This window comes from Rhagoletis zephyria, unplaced genomic scaffold (assembly GCF_001687245.7).
Source record: "Rhagoletis zephyria isolate East Lansing unplaced genomic scaffold, Rhagoletis_zephyria_1.1 Rzeph_scaffold_05086, whole genome shotgun sequence".
In the NCBI taxonomy this organism is placed as follows: domain Eukaryota; kingdom Metazoa; phylum Arthropoda; class Insecta; order Diptera; family Tephritidae; genus Rhagoletis; species Rhagoletis zephyria.
In genome coordinates, this window is record NW_016162169.1 from 26 (window position 1) to 14818 (window position 14793).

A 14793-nucleotide genomic window follows, 5' to 3' on the forward strand; every position below is an offset into this window, starting at 1 on the left:
AAGTGATAAGCCTAAAATATGTTTCATCGGTGATTTTGCTCACGCAGCTGTCGTCATTAGCGTCGTTGTCGTCAGCTGTAATATGGAAATGGAAGTTCACCAAAATAACTTATTTTTCACTTTCTGACCCGCGTTATTTTTGGTTTTTTTTTTTTTGGCAAACGCTACGTTGACATGGTCACTAAAAGGAAAGCTAATAGCGGCGGCAGCTCCGGTCAATTTTCAAACTCCATTTGTTTTCGCCGCAGCACCACCGTTCATTTCAAATGCAATGCTATGCAATATCTATGTATACACTATTTTATTCGCGTTGCTTTATGCAGTTTTGTCAGTATGTTCCAGCATACATTCACCGCATTTGGTGATGCCAACAAGTGGTGCTGCATTTTTAGGAAGCCTTGAATCCTAGTGGGATGCAAAATTAGCATTCGCCTGTGTTGGTGGTGGTGGAGATTTTAATTTGCCGTTTGTATGAGTATGTGTGTGCCTGTGTATTTTTTGGAGTACGCATTGTTTAAATATGCGCTCTGTGTTACAACTATTGTTTGTTTAAGCTGAGTTTTTTGTTGCTTTCTGATTCCGATTTCCATTTGTTTTTTTTTGTAGTGTTATATTAATTATTATTACATATGTATATATAGTTATTAATTATATTATCATTATTATTTATATTTAATTTTATGTATATATTTAATATTTATATTTATATATATTTATATTATAAAGTTGATGGCACAAAAGTTCAAATTTTTTGTATTTTTTCGCCAACTACCACAGGATTATTGCGTCGAATTTCTTGGGCCCCATGTTCCCGATAATTAAATGTGCAGTCGTGTTTGTCGCTGTATCTATGTACAGCACAGTAAAGTCCACCGCATCGGCATTGAAAACCTGTAAGCGTGCAAACGTATAGTTGATTAATTTAAGAATCGGACAGAAAATAAAAGATAAAAGCAAATGAAAGGCATACAAATACATTAGAGAAGGCCAAGAATGCAAGTCATGAGATTTGTCTACTTATTGTTCTGTTCATTTTAGGATTACAATTTTTTGCTTATGTTATTTTTAATTCCGAAATCACATTTTTAATTCTTAGGGTTTTTTTTTTCACAATAAAGACTTAACTCACATTCGGCAGTTAACTGTATATGAAGGTGACTTTTTGTCCTTTTCTATATATGCACATATATATATGTACATATACATCTGCTAATAATTTGTTCGTGCTCATTCACACTCACCTGTAAGACCAACTTTCTTGCGGCATTCGGCGCAACGATTCTTTTTCTTTTTTGCATCTTTATCTTCCTCCTTGTCTTTGTCGTCTTCAGTTGGTTGGGAGGATGTTGATGGACCGGCAATGGCAGCAGCTTCGGTGCTAGTTTTAGCTGCGCTTTCTTCGTTTATTTTCTGTAAGCGCAGAAAAATAAATAAATATTTGATGAAATTGAAAATGCAGGAGAAGCTAGAGAAAGATACTAGAGTAGGTATTTATTTGCGAAAAGATATTGTTTAACCTTCATTTACTGTCATGCAGTCATCACTTTTAGCCCTGCCACCAACTTTTGCAGCAATGCATTGCTAAGCTATATCGAAATAGAGTGTAGTATCTATTGCTACTAATACGCTTCTTCTTGATCGCAAAATTTACAAGGGACAGCGCGTTTTCAGATGGCTAAAAGCCAACATTCTTCTGTTGTAATGCCAAATTTCAAAGCAAAGCAAAGCAAAAAAAAATAAAATAAGATGCGAAAGTGATAGATGCTAGGTAAGTGCAGGGCGCGCGAATTTAATTAAACATTTGGGTGTGTATCTAACTTAGTTGAGGGCAAGCTACTTATTCATGTGATTTTGATAAACGTTTTTTTTTTAATGCTTTTAATTGGTAGAGACACAATGGCGGAAGTATAAACTTAGAAATCGACATCCAGAAAGTCAAATGAAGGCTGGTTTCTTGTTTGATGAAGCTTTGGCCATAAATAAAAAAAAAAAAAAAAAAATCTATAGCCTTTATAGTAATGCCATAAACTTTATATTGGGCATTATTTAAGGTCACCAAAGGTTATTCTAAAACATGTATGTCTAAAAGCAAAATCTATTATATTACCAATTCGAAAACGCAATAGATGTTGTGTGAAAATGCCTAGTAATTAATTATAGCATACTTTTAGGCACTGATTAAGACCAAATTGATTGATTGTATTATAGGTAGCAGGAGCACAAAACCGTGCTTTTGCAAAAAATTTAATTTTATTTAGGACCAACGTTAAACAAATTCTATTTTATTGTGGGTTTCGGCGACTATATATATATATATTCTTTTATAAAGGGAGGTATAATTTGTGTATTCAAAAAAAATTTCTAGCTCCATAAAGTACATTTTCGAGCAAGGCCGGAAATTCTTCTTAGGGCCAAATTCACAGTGCGTATTTAAATCAGAATTGTCAGTTAACTACAAATTTTCAATACAAAAATCTTTAGTTAACTGCCGATTCTGACTTAACTACGCACTGTGAATTTAGCCCTTAGTAACATTATTGTTTGCGCACCCAATGAAATATTGCTTTGCAGGCTATAAGTTATTGCAATAAAACTCCACAGATACAGTATTAGTCATTTCAATAGCAACCCCCTTTCCAAGTGATATTGTTTATTTGAATTTTTTAAGAATTTTTAATTAAAATGCAGTTTATTCTCTAACAAAACCCAGTTTACAAATTTTTAGTAATTAAAAAAAAACGTCAACAGAGTCAATAGGTGTTGCAGTTTTCTTTCAAAGCAAATGCAAAAACCAATTCTAAAAAATCAACGGTAATTTCTAGCCCCTTGAAACTTGCAAATTATACAACTAATTTAATGGGCTATAAAACTGAATACAAAAGAAAATTCTTACACTTCTGAGAAAAAAGTTTGTAACTTTGTTGAAAACTTTTGGAATTTGTTTAGTTTTCTAAAAAGTCTTAAATTTATGTTTAAATGGGTTTTGTTAAAGAATAGACTGCATTTTAATTGAAAAGTCTTAAAAATAAATAAACATAAGTTGTAAACAGTACTACTTGAAATGGGGGTATGGTACTGGTATGACCGATACTCTATATACCGAAATGCTCCGTTCGTCCGTGCACACGACACAAATCGAGCAGAAATGTACGTATATATGTATGTATGTATCTCAAGGAAATTTGGCTTGGTTTTTGGACTGTTATTGGTCCAAGGTACATTGGGGTGGCATTAAATATGAGCGACACCGGAATAAAACCACGCACGCCTACCACTTGTGAAACGGTATTTTTTTTTTCAATTTTCAAAAAACTGTAATATTTCAGAATTCATTCATTTCAGAATTCTCAAAATGGTTTGCTAAAATTAAATCTATTTAAACTAAAGCAAAATATTTATAAATGAACTAAAACTGAAAGTTAAAAAGCTAAGGGCAAATGAGAAGCCAGTAGTTCAAGCGATAAGCAGACATCGGAATTGTTACAAAAAAGCTACACAGTTCACGTTCAATTATCAGACATTTGTGAGAGTCAATCTAATCAAGAATCTAATTGGCAAGACATTTACCCCTGTATTAGTCGAACTATTATTACTAGATGAGCGAGCTGTTGGATCAGCGATTTGCACGACTACAGGCGCATTAGTTGAATTTTGCATTTCTTCGATTGCGTAGTGGCCACCGACACCACCGACACCACCACTACCTCCACCGCCACCGCCTAAATCAGACACGCGATCTGTAGTTGTTGTACTATTTGTTGCTTCATTTGGCACTTGTTGTTGCTGTTCATCGTTTTCCTTCGTTGGTTTGGCATGCTCTTCTTTGACCATTGCCACTGTAATATTATGGCTGGTAGTTGGCATATCAAACATTTTTGTCGCATCCATATCCAATGCGCTATTATAAACTTTGGCACTCTCCTTATATGACTTATCCTGCACTGGACTAAAGCATCTGACCGCTGGCACATTAACGGAGCCTGATGCCACTAAGCCGGCACCAGATGGCAAATGTTTTTTACTGGCACTGTGCCGTCGATTCAGCGTTTGATACTTGCCAGCGGCTCGCTGATCATTGCCACTCCAGCTTGAACGGGCAGGCAACAATTTACTATTTGCCACATTTCGCTTCGAGCGTCCAGGCGTGAGCGTATTTGGCGAGGGCAGATATTGCGCTTCCTCTTCACCCATTGGCTGGGGCAGTTTTCTAGCGAATTGCTTCGCCAGCTTGGATAACTCAGCTGCTTCGCGTTCGGCTTGAGCGCCTTGGGGCACTCGTGTCAGCTTCTTGGTGACATTGTTTGTACCAGCTTTGCGTTTGACCACAACTGCTGGCTTAACTTTCAGTATAGATTTAGTCTTATTCACCGGTGGCAACGAGCTACCAGCCGCCACGTTCAAATTTGTGGCATTGAAATGTGATTTGCCTTTGTTAATCATTTGTTTGCTGCCATTTGAAGCGGTCGAAATGAATTTTACGTGGCGTTTGCGTTTCACTGAAGTTGTACGCTTGTCCGATTGTTTCAAATCATCGCCGCTGACAGAACTCAACTTTCTAGTGTCTTGCAAAATACAGGTAACAAAGGAAAGGTAAATGAAACAATATACAACTTGTTAACTTTATTAATTTGTGCTCACGATTTCGACGGCCACCGTGTGACGGGGAAACGACGGTGGTCGCAGTCGCTGCTGCCGCGGTAGATGGCATTGCGGCAGGCGGATTTTTCAATTGTGTCACCACCTTAATAGATGTGTCAGAAGTGGTGCGAGTTGCAGTTGCCGCCGAGGCAAAGTTATTAGCAATATTATCATTTTGATGCTGTTGTTGTTGTTGATGCTTGCGTATGCGCTCATTGGCATCAGTGGTGGCTGTTGTGGCGCTGGGTGTCGTCTTCATTTTAGCAGCTGACATTATTATTATTTTTTAATTTAAATGGTATTTTTAAACTTATTGAGTTTCTTGTTGTTGGCAATTGTTGCACAAAAACTGCGCAGGAGAGGAGCGATAAGCGGTGCCGAAAATTTTGAAGTTGTTGATATCCAAATTGAGCGAATTTACCCAAATGTAAATTTTAGGTTTTCAAAGAAGCATTGTACTGTCCCGCACTGCCACAATGCCTCGAAAGTATTTTTAGATAGGCGCCAAATGTTTTTTTTTTTTAGTATTTACTTTTAAATGTTAAATTTTTATGATAAAGAAATTCATTCGAAGACTGAAAGATAAAAACTGACTTTCTACAGATATAAATTTTCAAGCAGGTAGGAATTTAAAACGGTTCCGTGCGCAGAAGTGGAGCACTGTTGACCTGGGAGTGGCCAGAAGTGATTCTTGTTTGTACGGTTCAAATTGCAGTTCACAACGTCCGGATATTTATATTCACGTATACTCTGGGTAGCAACGAAGCACCCGTTGAGAAGCGAGCCAAAGTGAGAAGGCGTAAAACTTCGCGTGCGCTGGGTTTGGGACCCGCCACGTTATAACCCCACCCAATGACCACAACAGGCCTCGGATGAGACCCCCTTTTTTGATGACGACCACGGCAAACGTATAAAGGACCATGATTTGAGAGTATACACCTGGAATACCTGGACCCTTAATGGGGAAGGCACCTCTGCCCGGCTGGTTGATGTCCTCCGAAAGACAAAGGCTGATATCACCATCCAAGAAATGCGATGAACGGGTCAACGAAAAGTAAGTGTGAAGCCTTGCGACGTCAAAATCGTGCTCGGCGATTTTAATGCCAAGGTGGGAAAGGACGAACCGTCCGATAACAGACTGAGGCTGATCGACTTCGCCGGGGCCCGATACATGGCTGTCTCCAGATCGAAAAACGAGAAACCAAATCAACCATGTTGTGATAGAGGGAAGGCATGCTTCCAGCGTTTTAGACGTGCGTACACTCCGAGGGCCAAACGTCGACTCGGACCACTATCTTGTTGTAGCCGGCCCCTGTGCATAAAGAAATGTGCGCCCATAAATGAAAGGAGAGCGTAACGTAGAAAAGCTGCAATCACAACAGACGGCCAATTTATTCGCCATCCGTCTCACACACCTGCTCTCTGGGAGCACTCTTCAACAATCCGACATAGGCGAGTAGTGGAACCACATTTCCCGATCATTAAGTACCGCCGCCGAAGAAGTAGTTGGATTTCAGCGAGCCCGAAAGAACAACTGGTGCGATGAGGAATGTCAAGAAGCTGCAGAGAAAGACGCCGCCATAGGGTGATGCTGCGATTGGGCGCAATACGAGCCCTGTGGGACATTTATAGGGAACTGAAGAAGGAAGTGAGACATATTTGCCGCAATAAGAAGAGAGAGGCCGAAATACGTGAGTGCGAAGAGCTTGAGATGCTGGCCGACAGGAAGAACGCCCGAAAATTCTACCAGAGGGTTAGGCGACTTACGGAAGGTTTCAAGACCAGGGCGAACTCCCGTAAGAACAACAATGGCGGCCTAGAGACTGATGTCCAAAACGCTTTCGACAACACGAATAGAAGTTGCCTTTATGCCGTGATGTCTGAATTTGGTATTCCCGCGAAACTAATACGGCTGTGTAAAATGACGTTGAGTAATACCACCAGCTCCGTCAGAATTGGGAGAGACCTCTCCGAGCCGTTTGATACCAAACGAGGTTTCAGACAAGGGGACCCCCTTTCGTGTGATTTCTTTAATCTTATGTTGGAGAAGATAATAAGAGCCGCAGAACTGAACCGCTCAGGCACAATACTTTACAAGAGCGTAAAATTGCTGGCGTATGCCGACCACATCGATATTATCGGTAAAAACAAGGGCTACGTCCGTTCTGTCTTCTCGCAATTGGACAGAGAAGCAAAGCGGATGGGTCTTGTGGTCAACGAGGACAAAACGAAGTATCTCCGGACATCACACAAACAGTCAGAGAATACGCGTCTTGGCACCCACGTCACTGTTGACAGTTAAAAGTTTGAAAAAGTATACGACTTCGTTTATTTGGGAACCAGCGTTAACACCAATAATAATGTCAGCCGTAAAATTCAACGTAGAATCACTCTTGCCTACAAGTAGTCACTCATCATGCCTGTGCTGGTGTATGGCGCGGAGGCATGGACAATGAAAACATCTGATGAACCGGCTCTTGAAGTTTGCGAGAGAAAGATTCTGCGAAAGATTTACGGAACTTTACGCGTTGGCGATGGCGGATACCGCAGACGATTTAACGATGAGCTGTATGAGCCTTACAACGATGTAGACATAGTGCAGCTAATTAAAATTCAGCGGCTCCGATGGCTTGGCCATGTCGTACGAATGGACAGAAACGTTCCTGCTCTGAAAGTATTCAACACGGGCCGCGATGCTGGTAACAGAGGAAGAGGAAGGCCTCCTCTGTGTTGGAAAGACCAGGCAGAGAAGCACTTGGTTTCACTTGGCATTTCCAATTAGCGTCAGTTAGCACAGAAGAGAAATGACTGGCGTGCTGTTTTGGACTCGGCCAAAATCGCTTAGGCGATTACAGCGTCAAAAAAGAAGAAGAAGAAGGAATTTAAAATTTAATATTCTTTATTTTGGTAACAAACAAGTTCCAAGACTGCATTAGCAAGAGGGCTGTCGTAATAATTCTCGGCTAATATTCTACTTCGCCATTTACTTAAGAGTTTTGAAATTAGAGCAGCGATGTGGTTTTCGTGGCGTCTGTCTAACCTATATTCACATAATGGAACTCGTGGACTTTTCAAATAAATAAAGATTTTCGTTGTTACCAACCGACCTTGGACAAAGCACAACCCTATGTACCAAATCTCATGTTTTAGACGTGTTATCGAGTCCAAAAACAGATCTTTCTGATCACCTACGTAAACATATTGTGACACAGATTTCAACTACCTAATTCCCTTAAAGTTTACTTTGACGTTTAAACAGGTGGCAACCATCCTACATGTACTTTAGAAATAGAGCCTTTTCACAACCATTTCGATTGATAACCATCTTTTAATGATTCCCCCTTTCGGAAAAACCTTATTACACATCTACATCTTTAACTTGGCCCTTCATTTTTGAAAATCGAACGAACGGTGCAGATCTGATGGCATTCAAAAAACGATGCACCCGTGCTACTTTATCTCAACTGGTCGATAGTCGCTCAATATAACATATTTTGAATGTAGCGCAAATTCGGTATTATTTCACCTTATTTCATCACTGTCAGACAAATTATCCTAACTATAAGCGCATTTCTATTGTGCCCATAACATTCGATAAAATAATTGTGAAACTGAAATCGCCTATATATTTTGTAAAACTCAATGAAACCTGAAACATCCGGGTTCTGAGCTATACTCAAAATTTCAAGTCTCTAGCTCATCACCAAGTTGCGAAGTTTGTAGTGAAATCTGTTAACAGCGAAAGCAAATTGATAATACATATGTACATATCACACACCATCTTCAAAAGAAGCACAACTAAAACTCAGAACCAAAAATATAACTGCTGGTGGATTGTAAAGGTTTAAGCCAATTAATACAAAAACAGGTAGTTTTCTTGTTGGAGAATATAATCATGAAGGGAAATATATTAGCATTAATTGGTGATAAATCCTACGAATTGATTTATGCAAAAAAAAAATAGGCCATTTTTTTTAAGTGTGTCCCTTTTGAAGAACGTGTGCGATATGGGTAAAAGTGGTTTACCCCAAAATTAATATGCTTCTCAGATTTCAAGAAGCTATGTATGTATGTTTGTTAGTGAACGAGGAACTTAATAATGTGTTGTAGATAAGGAAATTGTTAACATTTAAATTGAACAAGGAATGGCCGTAAACATTAACTTATTCACGCTGTACAAGCTCTTGAAGCGCCTAAAAAAATTTGATTAATATCAATGACGTTGGGAACAAATCTGATTACTTCACAACTCTTTAAAAAAGAGCCACTAGCATTGTTTTTGGCTGCACTTCCATGCATTTCAAAAAATGTCATAAAATCCTGGTCATGTATAAAAGAAGAAATTTTTAAAGCACAAAAGTATTCTAACAAACTTTTACATTAAGCTCTTCTGGCAGTCCGAATTAATAAACAATTTCGACTCAAAGCTACTTAAAGCGCAGATCCAATTGCTTTGACAGCAGAAGTGAACTTCTATTATCCCCTTTTACTCACCTCTTTAATTTCATTGTGTTGCTGCTGTAAACTTTGCACTGTCGGCTGTGCTGTATTGGTTATTGTGATGGCTGGACTAAATGTGGGGCTTGGCTGTGGGCTTGGAACTGATACAGGTGTGCTGCTAACAGGAGGTTGTTGCTTTTTTCTCAAAGAATCCTGTAATATTAAAAATAAATGGAATTTTTTAAAGAAACACGATGAGAATAACAAAAAAATTTGCGTTTAACGCGTATGTATGTATGTACGCAGATAAGTGCCAGTCGCAGCATTTTTACATAAATTTACTACTTGTTGTTTAACATCTACAAATCATTTCACTACAAACTTACCTTATAGCACACTGAGCAGAGACCATCGGTGGCTGGATTGCCATAGAAACCGCAACCAGAGCGGCACATGGGTTGCATCGGATTGGATTCACGTTCCATAGTTTGGTTTTTGTTTTTTTGTTTTAGTTTAGTTTAGTTTTGTATACTTATTGTTTGCCTAGTTAGTTTAGTTTAGTTGTTTAGTACTTAGTTGCTTGTAGTTTTTCTTGTTGCACACTTTTCCACTATAACTTTGCTAACTTTGCCTCCTCCTTTTTATGAATCCCTTGCTAATTCTTAGCACCGCTCGCTCAATAATTAAGCTGTTTTCGACAATCTCAGGGCCTTTATTTTTGCGCCAATACTCTTGCAATATAAGTTTTGTTTTTGTTGCGTTGTTGGCGTTCAAAAAAATTTACAGTGTCGGGAAGCGAAGAACAATTTTCAATTTAACACAATTCGTTGATACACAAGAACACTGAAGAAAATTTGCAAATAACTATTGGCTTTCAATTTAATTTTGTCGAACAACAAATTCAATTCACAACGAAAATTTGTGTGTGAGTGTGAGTCCCTCTAATAGCAACACACTAACTGACTACTGCTTGTTGCTCTTCTTAGCGCTGCTAAAATATGAAAAATAGAAGAAAAGAAAAAAACGAAAAATAAAAATGAAAATTAGTACAAGAGATCTCGTTAGCAATCATTTGAAGAAAAAATATCAAATATTAATACTCACCAGACAAATAAATAACAATTGTGGAATTTATTTTTTATGTTTATTTTTCTTCTTTTTGAAGATTCAGTTCAAGTGCTACTTTATGAACTGATTGTCCAGTTGAAGCTAGCTAGCTATGCTTGTTATTTCCGTTACTATTGTTGTTGTTGTTGTTGTTGTTATGTGCGCGCACTCAGTTGCAATTGCAAATTGCAGAGAAATATTATTTAAGAGCAATAAAAAATAGCAAGTGTTTTGCTGCTGTTGTTGTTGTTGGTCGTGGTGATGACTGCTGACCGGTGACTGGCACACAGTGTCCCCTTTGCTGATTTGACTTTACTTTCGATTATTTTGTACTTGGCAGCCGCTGATATTGCTGCTACTACTTTACTTTTTTAATGCTGGCTATTTACTGTTGCCGAGCTGATGCACTCACTCGCCTTGTTGTTGTGCTGTTCGTTCTTTTTTTAGCTGACGCGTGAACGATTAATGCTCAGCCCAATTCAACTGTAATTGAAGAAAAAATGGAAAAATTGATTAGTTCTTTGCTTTAATTGCATTTGTATGGGTTTTTGGGTTTGAAATTTCGGTTATTTATGGATAGAGTAAATCGTGATACAAAAAAGTAGGTAGTTTGATTAAAAAGTTTTGACTTTTGTTTTGAAGTTTCTTCAATTGTCAGGATTATGATTGTACAAAAAATTGTTTATTTTTTTGTTAAGAACCATTGATACGTAGTATGTATATGTGTATATGATTTCCAATAGAATTTTCGACGCAGAAAATCCGATTCCACGACAGGTTTTTTAAATATCCTAATTTAGAAGCGCAAAAACAGTGTATTTTACTTGTTTGAGGTTACGTAGCATCGCAAAAAAACTTTTTACAGAAAACGTTGGCTAAGTATCTTAAAAATCGAATCTTCCCCTCTCGAATGCCGTTGAGTTTGCCCAAATATATTTTTTTCGCCGAGATATCGCATTTAGGATATGTGATAGAAAAAATGTATGTAGTTCAAAGGGTTAACGGATTTTCGAATATACAGAAATTCATACATACATGTTAAAATTTCATAACGTGATATCTCGGTCATATCTGGATCATGGAATAAATCCAAAATTATTTGAATACTCGGTCTAGGCTTAAACATAAACCAAAATCTATGTGTATACTTGTTGCCGAAATACCGGATATTGAGGTGCTTAAGACCTTACGTAGTCATTTAACATATAAAAAAAACTCAGCTGTCTACGAAAATTTTTTTTCGAAGCAAAATGGAGCATTTGAGCTTACCAGACGTCTCCACCTTCAACAGATTCTGTCAAAAAAAGCTATGTTAAGTTAGAAATGTCAGATGGAGACTGCAAATTTCCACAGTTAAACCATATCTGTCTTACCGAATTTCTTACCACCGCTGTCTGAACATCAGCTGTCATTTCGTAGTTTGACAATTCAGTTTTCATTTTACGGCGCTATCTACACTGGGTACAGATCGATCTGACTGGCTTGATGCTATTTTGAAAGTGATATGTGAAGACAGCAAGTTGCCCACATGAAAAAACGGGACAAAGTTAAAAACCGAAATTTGACAAATGTTAAGACACGTTTAGTAGAAGGTGGAGACGTGGGGTTAAGCGGGCGATTGTTGCAAAAAAAGCATTACATGAGCAATCAAAACGCAAAGACGCTAATCACAGGAAATTGCAACACGCTTTCAAACGCAAATGGAAAAGCTTCATCTTGATGGATAACTTTCAAATAAATATCGTGAAATAACATAAAAATAGAATATGACTAACAAATGAGCAAATCAAATCAAAAAAATATTAATGTAAAAAATGCACTGTCTATAGGTGAGTGGTCACGTCCACTTGATGTTTTACTGTAATTTTTGCATGTTTTCATTTTTATCGCTTAGTCAGTAATGATTACAAAAAAAAAAAACTTATAACGAATCTGGTCACGTTGTCGGAGCGAATGATAATAATGCAGCAGTGTAATGTAATCAATGCTGGGAAATTTCTTTGCTGTACGCAGAATTAGTGATGATTGAGATATGTACTACATGTAAAAGAAAACTTTTATATCCACTAACAGCAGTTAGTGACTGAGAAAATAGCCAAAATGAGTTGGGGGAAGAAAAAGAAAAGCAAAAGCAAAAAAATTTAATTTTCTAACAAATATCAAATATCGATGGCTGAGTGGAAGATCGACCTATCTCGGCAGCCAGTTCGAAAACATTCTATCTCAAAAAACTTTTCAAGAACGTCCTATTTCAGAATTCGTTTCAAAAACGCCCTATCTCAGCTGCCGATTCAAAAACGCCCTATATCAGCATATTTTCAATACATTTTGAAGTGCGATAGGGCGTTTTTGAACCGAATTTTGAGATAAGGTGTTTTTCAATAAAATTCTGAAATAAGGCGTTCTTGAAAAGTTTTTTGAGATAGAGCGTTTTCGAACTGGCAGCCGAGATAGGTCGATCTTCCACTCAGCCATCGATATGTACATAATTGCAGAAATCACAAAAAAAGGTATAAATAATATAGAAAAAAATTCAAAATTAAAATAAATTTAAAATGATTTTAAAAAAATTTAACCATTAAAAAACATGAAAAACAAAACTAAAATAAGACATATACGAAATATGTACTTAGTATAAAGAATAAATTAATCAGGAAAAAAGACAAAAGAATGTACTAAAAAAATATTCAATTACAATAAAAAACATAAAATAATATGGTAAGATTAAATATAAAAAAAAAAAAACAAACCAAATCTTCATAACCCAAAAAAAAACCAATGAAAAAAATTAAACAGATGCAAAAGTGAAATAAATCGAATTAACAATGATTTTACAAAGCAATGATTTATGAAACCCAATTATTGCCAAGGGTTCAGAATTCGAGTATACAGATGGAACCAAGTTAGAATATGGCAATGCTAGAGCATCTGGAGGAGTTTCGTAACGACTTATGGACGACTTATCGTCGTGTGGCCATAATTACGCTCTCAGATCTGCGCAAGTTAAGATATAATCTTGATAATATACGACTCTCTGCAGAGCATAGAGTATGCGATTGCCCACGTATCATGAGTCTAAGACTCTAAGTGCCGGTGTCACCAGCAATTTAGGTGAACAATTATTTTTGCTATTCTCTCAGTTTACTGTTGCATTAAAAACAAAAAATCAGTTTTCTATTCAATTAAAAAAAAGTATCAGATTTCTATTAAATTTAAAAAAAATATGCTTTCTAGTAAATTAAAAAAAAAGTCAGTTTTCTATTAAATTAAAAAAAAATCAGTTTTCTATTAAAAAAAAATCAGTTTTCTATTAAAAAAAAATCAGTTTTCTATTAGACAAAAAAAATCAGTTTTCTATTAGACTAAAAAATCCGTTTTATTTTGTATTAAAAAAATCAGTTTTATATTAAATTAAAACAAAAAAAACCTTTTCTAATAAAAAAGTTTCAAATTTCGAACATCAGTTTTCTGTAAGGTAAAATAAAATCAGTTTCTGCGTAAAGAGTGTTACTTCATAAATAATAATAATATGTAAATCCGACCAAAACTTGTATATTTAGCTAAAAATCTCTAAATCAATGAAGCTTGTGCCTAAAAAAATATATAACTCCTCCAGGAAGCTTAACATATCCAAATCCACTGCTAGAGATTTTATATTGAAACCTTCCGTTTTCGCGTTGCATATTTAATTCATTCAGAAACTTTACCGACAGAAATTTAGCGTAACGATTTCTAGTAACAATAAAACACTTCGACCAGAATGTACTTTAAACCCCCAGTGATTGCCCTAAAAATCTCGAAAGCCGTAAAGCTTAAATTTAAAAATCAGCATACACGCATTTAAACACATACCCAGTAAACAAAAACAAAAACTCAGAAAAAAATCAATGCAACAAAGTAATGGTTAACAATACAATTTTCAATAGCTGCAACTTCATAAAAAATGCGCTAAAAAATAACGAAATTCGCAATAGTAAAACAACCAGCAATGGAAGCTGTGCAAATAACATTTGCTTCTTTTTTTTTTTGTTGTAAAGTGGGCGCTCTAAAAATAATTGCCAACTAAATCTTTTTCAAGGCTGTCTCTGGACGAGGAGGTAAAAGACTCGCAAGCAAGAAAGAGAAGAAAAGCAAATAATAAGATAGCGAAACACGCGCTTACAAAAAAAAAAAATACAAAAAAAAAGTATTTAGAAAATGTTTCGATCGTTAAGTGCGTCTGTTTGTACATGAATAATAATATAACATCATTTTTCCTGTGCTGCAATAATTGCTACTCAGAAATCAAGCTGGCACACACACAACTCGCACAACATGATTGCCATTAAACCGGATTGAACTGCATAAGAAAAGGAGGAGAACAACAAGTAAATGGAGGGGAGCGATAAGCAGCCACGCAAAGGAACTTAAAATGTAGTTGAAGCTGTGCACTCCACCCCTCCCTCGCTGCTGCGGCATTAACTTTTTAATACATATGTAGATACATTAGACTGCATCACCAAAAAAAAGTTGTGCTTTTTCCGATGGGATTACAAAATTAATTATAATTTAAGACGTCTATCAAAATATTTCGGGAGATTTTTTTCAAAAAAAAAAAAAAAAAAAAAA

General features: G+C 36.6%; 2 protein-coding genes across 3 annotated transcripts; both read right to left on the reverse strand.

Moving 5' to 3' along the window:
- Positions 1-640: 640 nt before the first annotated feature.
- On the reverse strand, positions 641-10694 carry drn (zinc finger AN1-type doctor no). Of its 2 annotated transcripts, none has more exons than XM_017627169.1 (5): positions 10183-10694; positions 9465-10066; positions 9133-9291; positions 1242-1410; positions 641-891 (listed from the first exon to the last, which is right to left on the reverse strand). In XM_017627169.1, exons 2-5 carry the CDS (start codon positions 9561-9563, stop codon positions 743-745), a joined length of 576 nt encoding a protein of 191 aa, XP_017482658.1. In that variant the 5' UTR covers positions 9564-10066; positions 10183-10694; the 3' UTR covers positions 641-742. The 2 variants fall into 2 exon arrangements, with proteins under 2 accessions (XP_017482658.1, XP_017482657.1); XM_017627168.1 differs by having other exon boundaries at positions 9465-10069.
- On the reverse strand, positions 3475-5834 carry LOC108371581 (phosphatidylinositol 3-kinase 2-like). The gene is made up of 2 exons (XM_017627167.1): positions 4639-5834; positions 3475-4562 (listed from the first exon to the last, which is right to left on the reverse strand). The coding sequence occupies exons 1-2, from the start codon at positions 4910-4912 to the stop codon at positions 3514-3516; spliced, it is 1323 nt and encodes a 440-aa protein (XP_017482656.1). The 5' UTR covers positions 4913-5834; the 3' UTR covers positions 3475-3513.
- Positions 10695-14793: the final 4099 nt, after the last annotated feature.

Bases quoted from the DNA above. Each gene is read 5' to 3' on its own strand.
- drn (XM_017627169.1), bottom strand. From the start codon at position 9,563: ATGGAACGTGAATCCAATCCGATGCAACCCATGTGCCGCTCTGGTTGC. The intron at 9,292-9,464 runs GTAAGTTTGTAG...TTAATATTACAG, and splicing joins TCTGCTCAGTGTGCTATAAG to GATTCTTTGAGAAAAAAGCA. The intron at 1,411-9,132 runs GTGAGTAAAAGG...CTGCGCTTACAG, and splicing joins AACACAATGAAATTAAAGAG to AAAATAAACGAAGAAAGCGC.
- LOC108371581 (XM_017627167.1), bottom strand. From the start codon at position 4,912: ATGTCAGCTGCTAAAATGAAGACGACACCCAGCGCCACAACAGCCACC. The intron at 4,563-4,638 runs GTGAGCACAAAT...GTATTTTGCAAG, and splicing joins ACACGGTGGCCGTCGAAATC to ACACTAGAAAGTTGAGTTCT.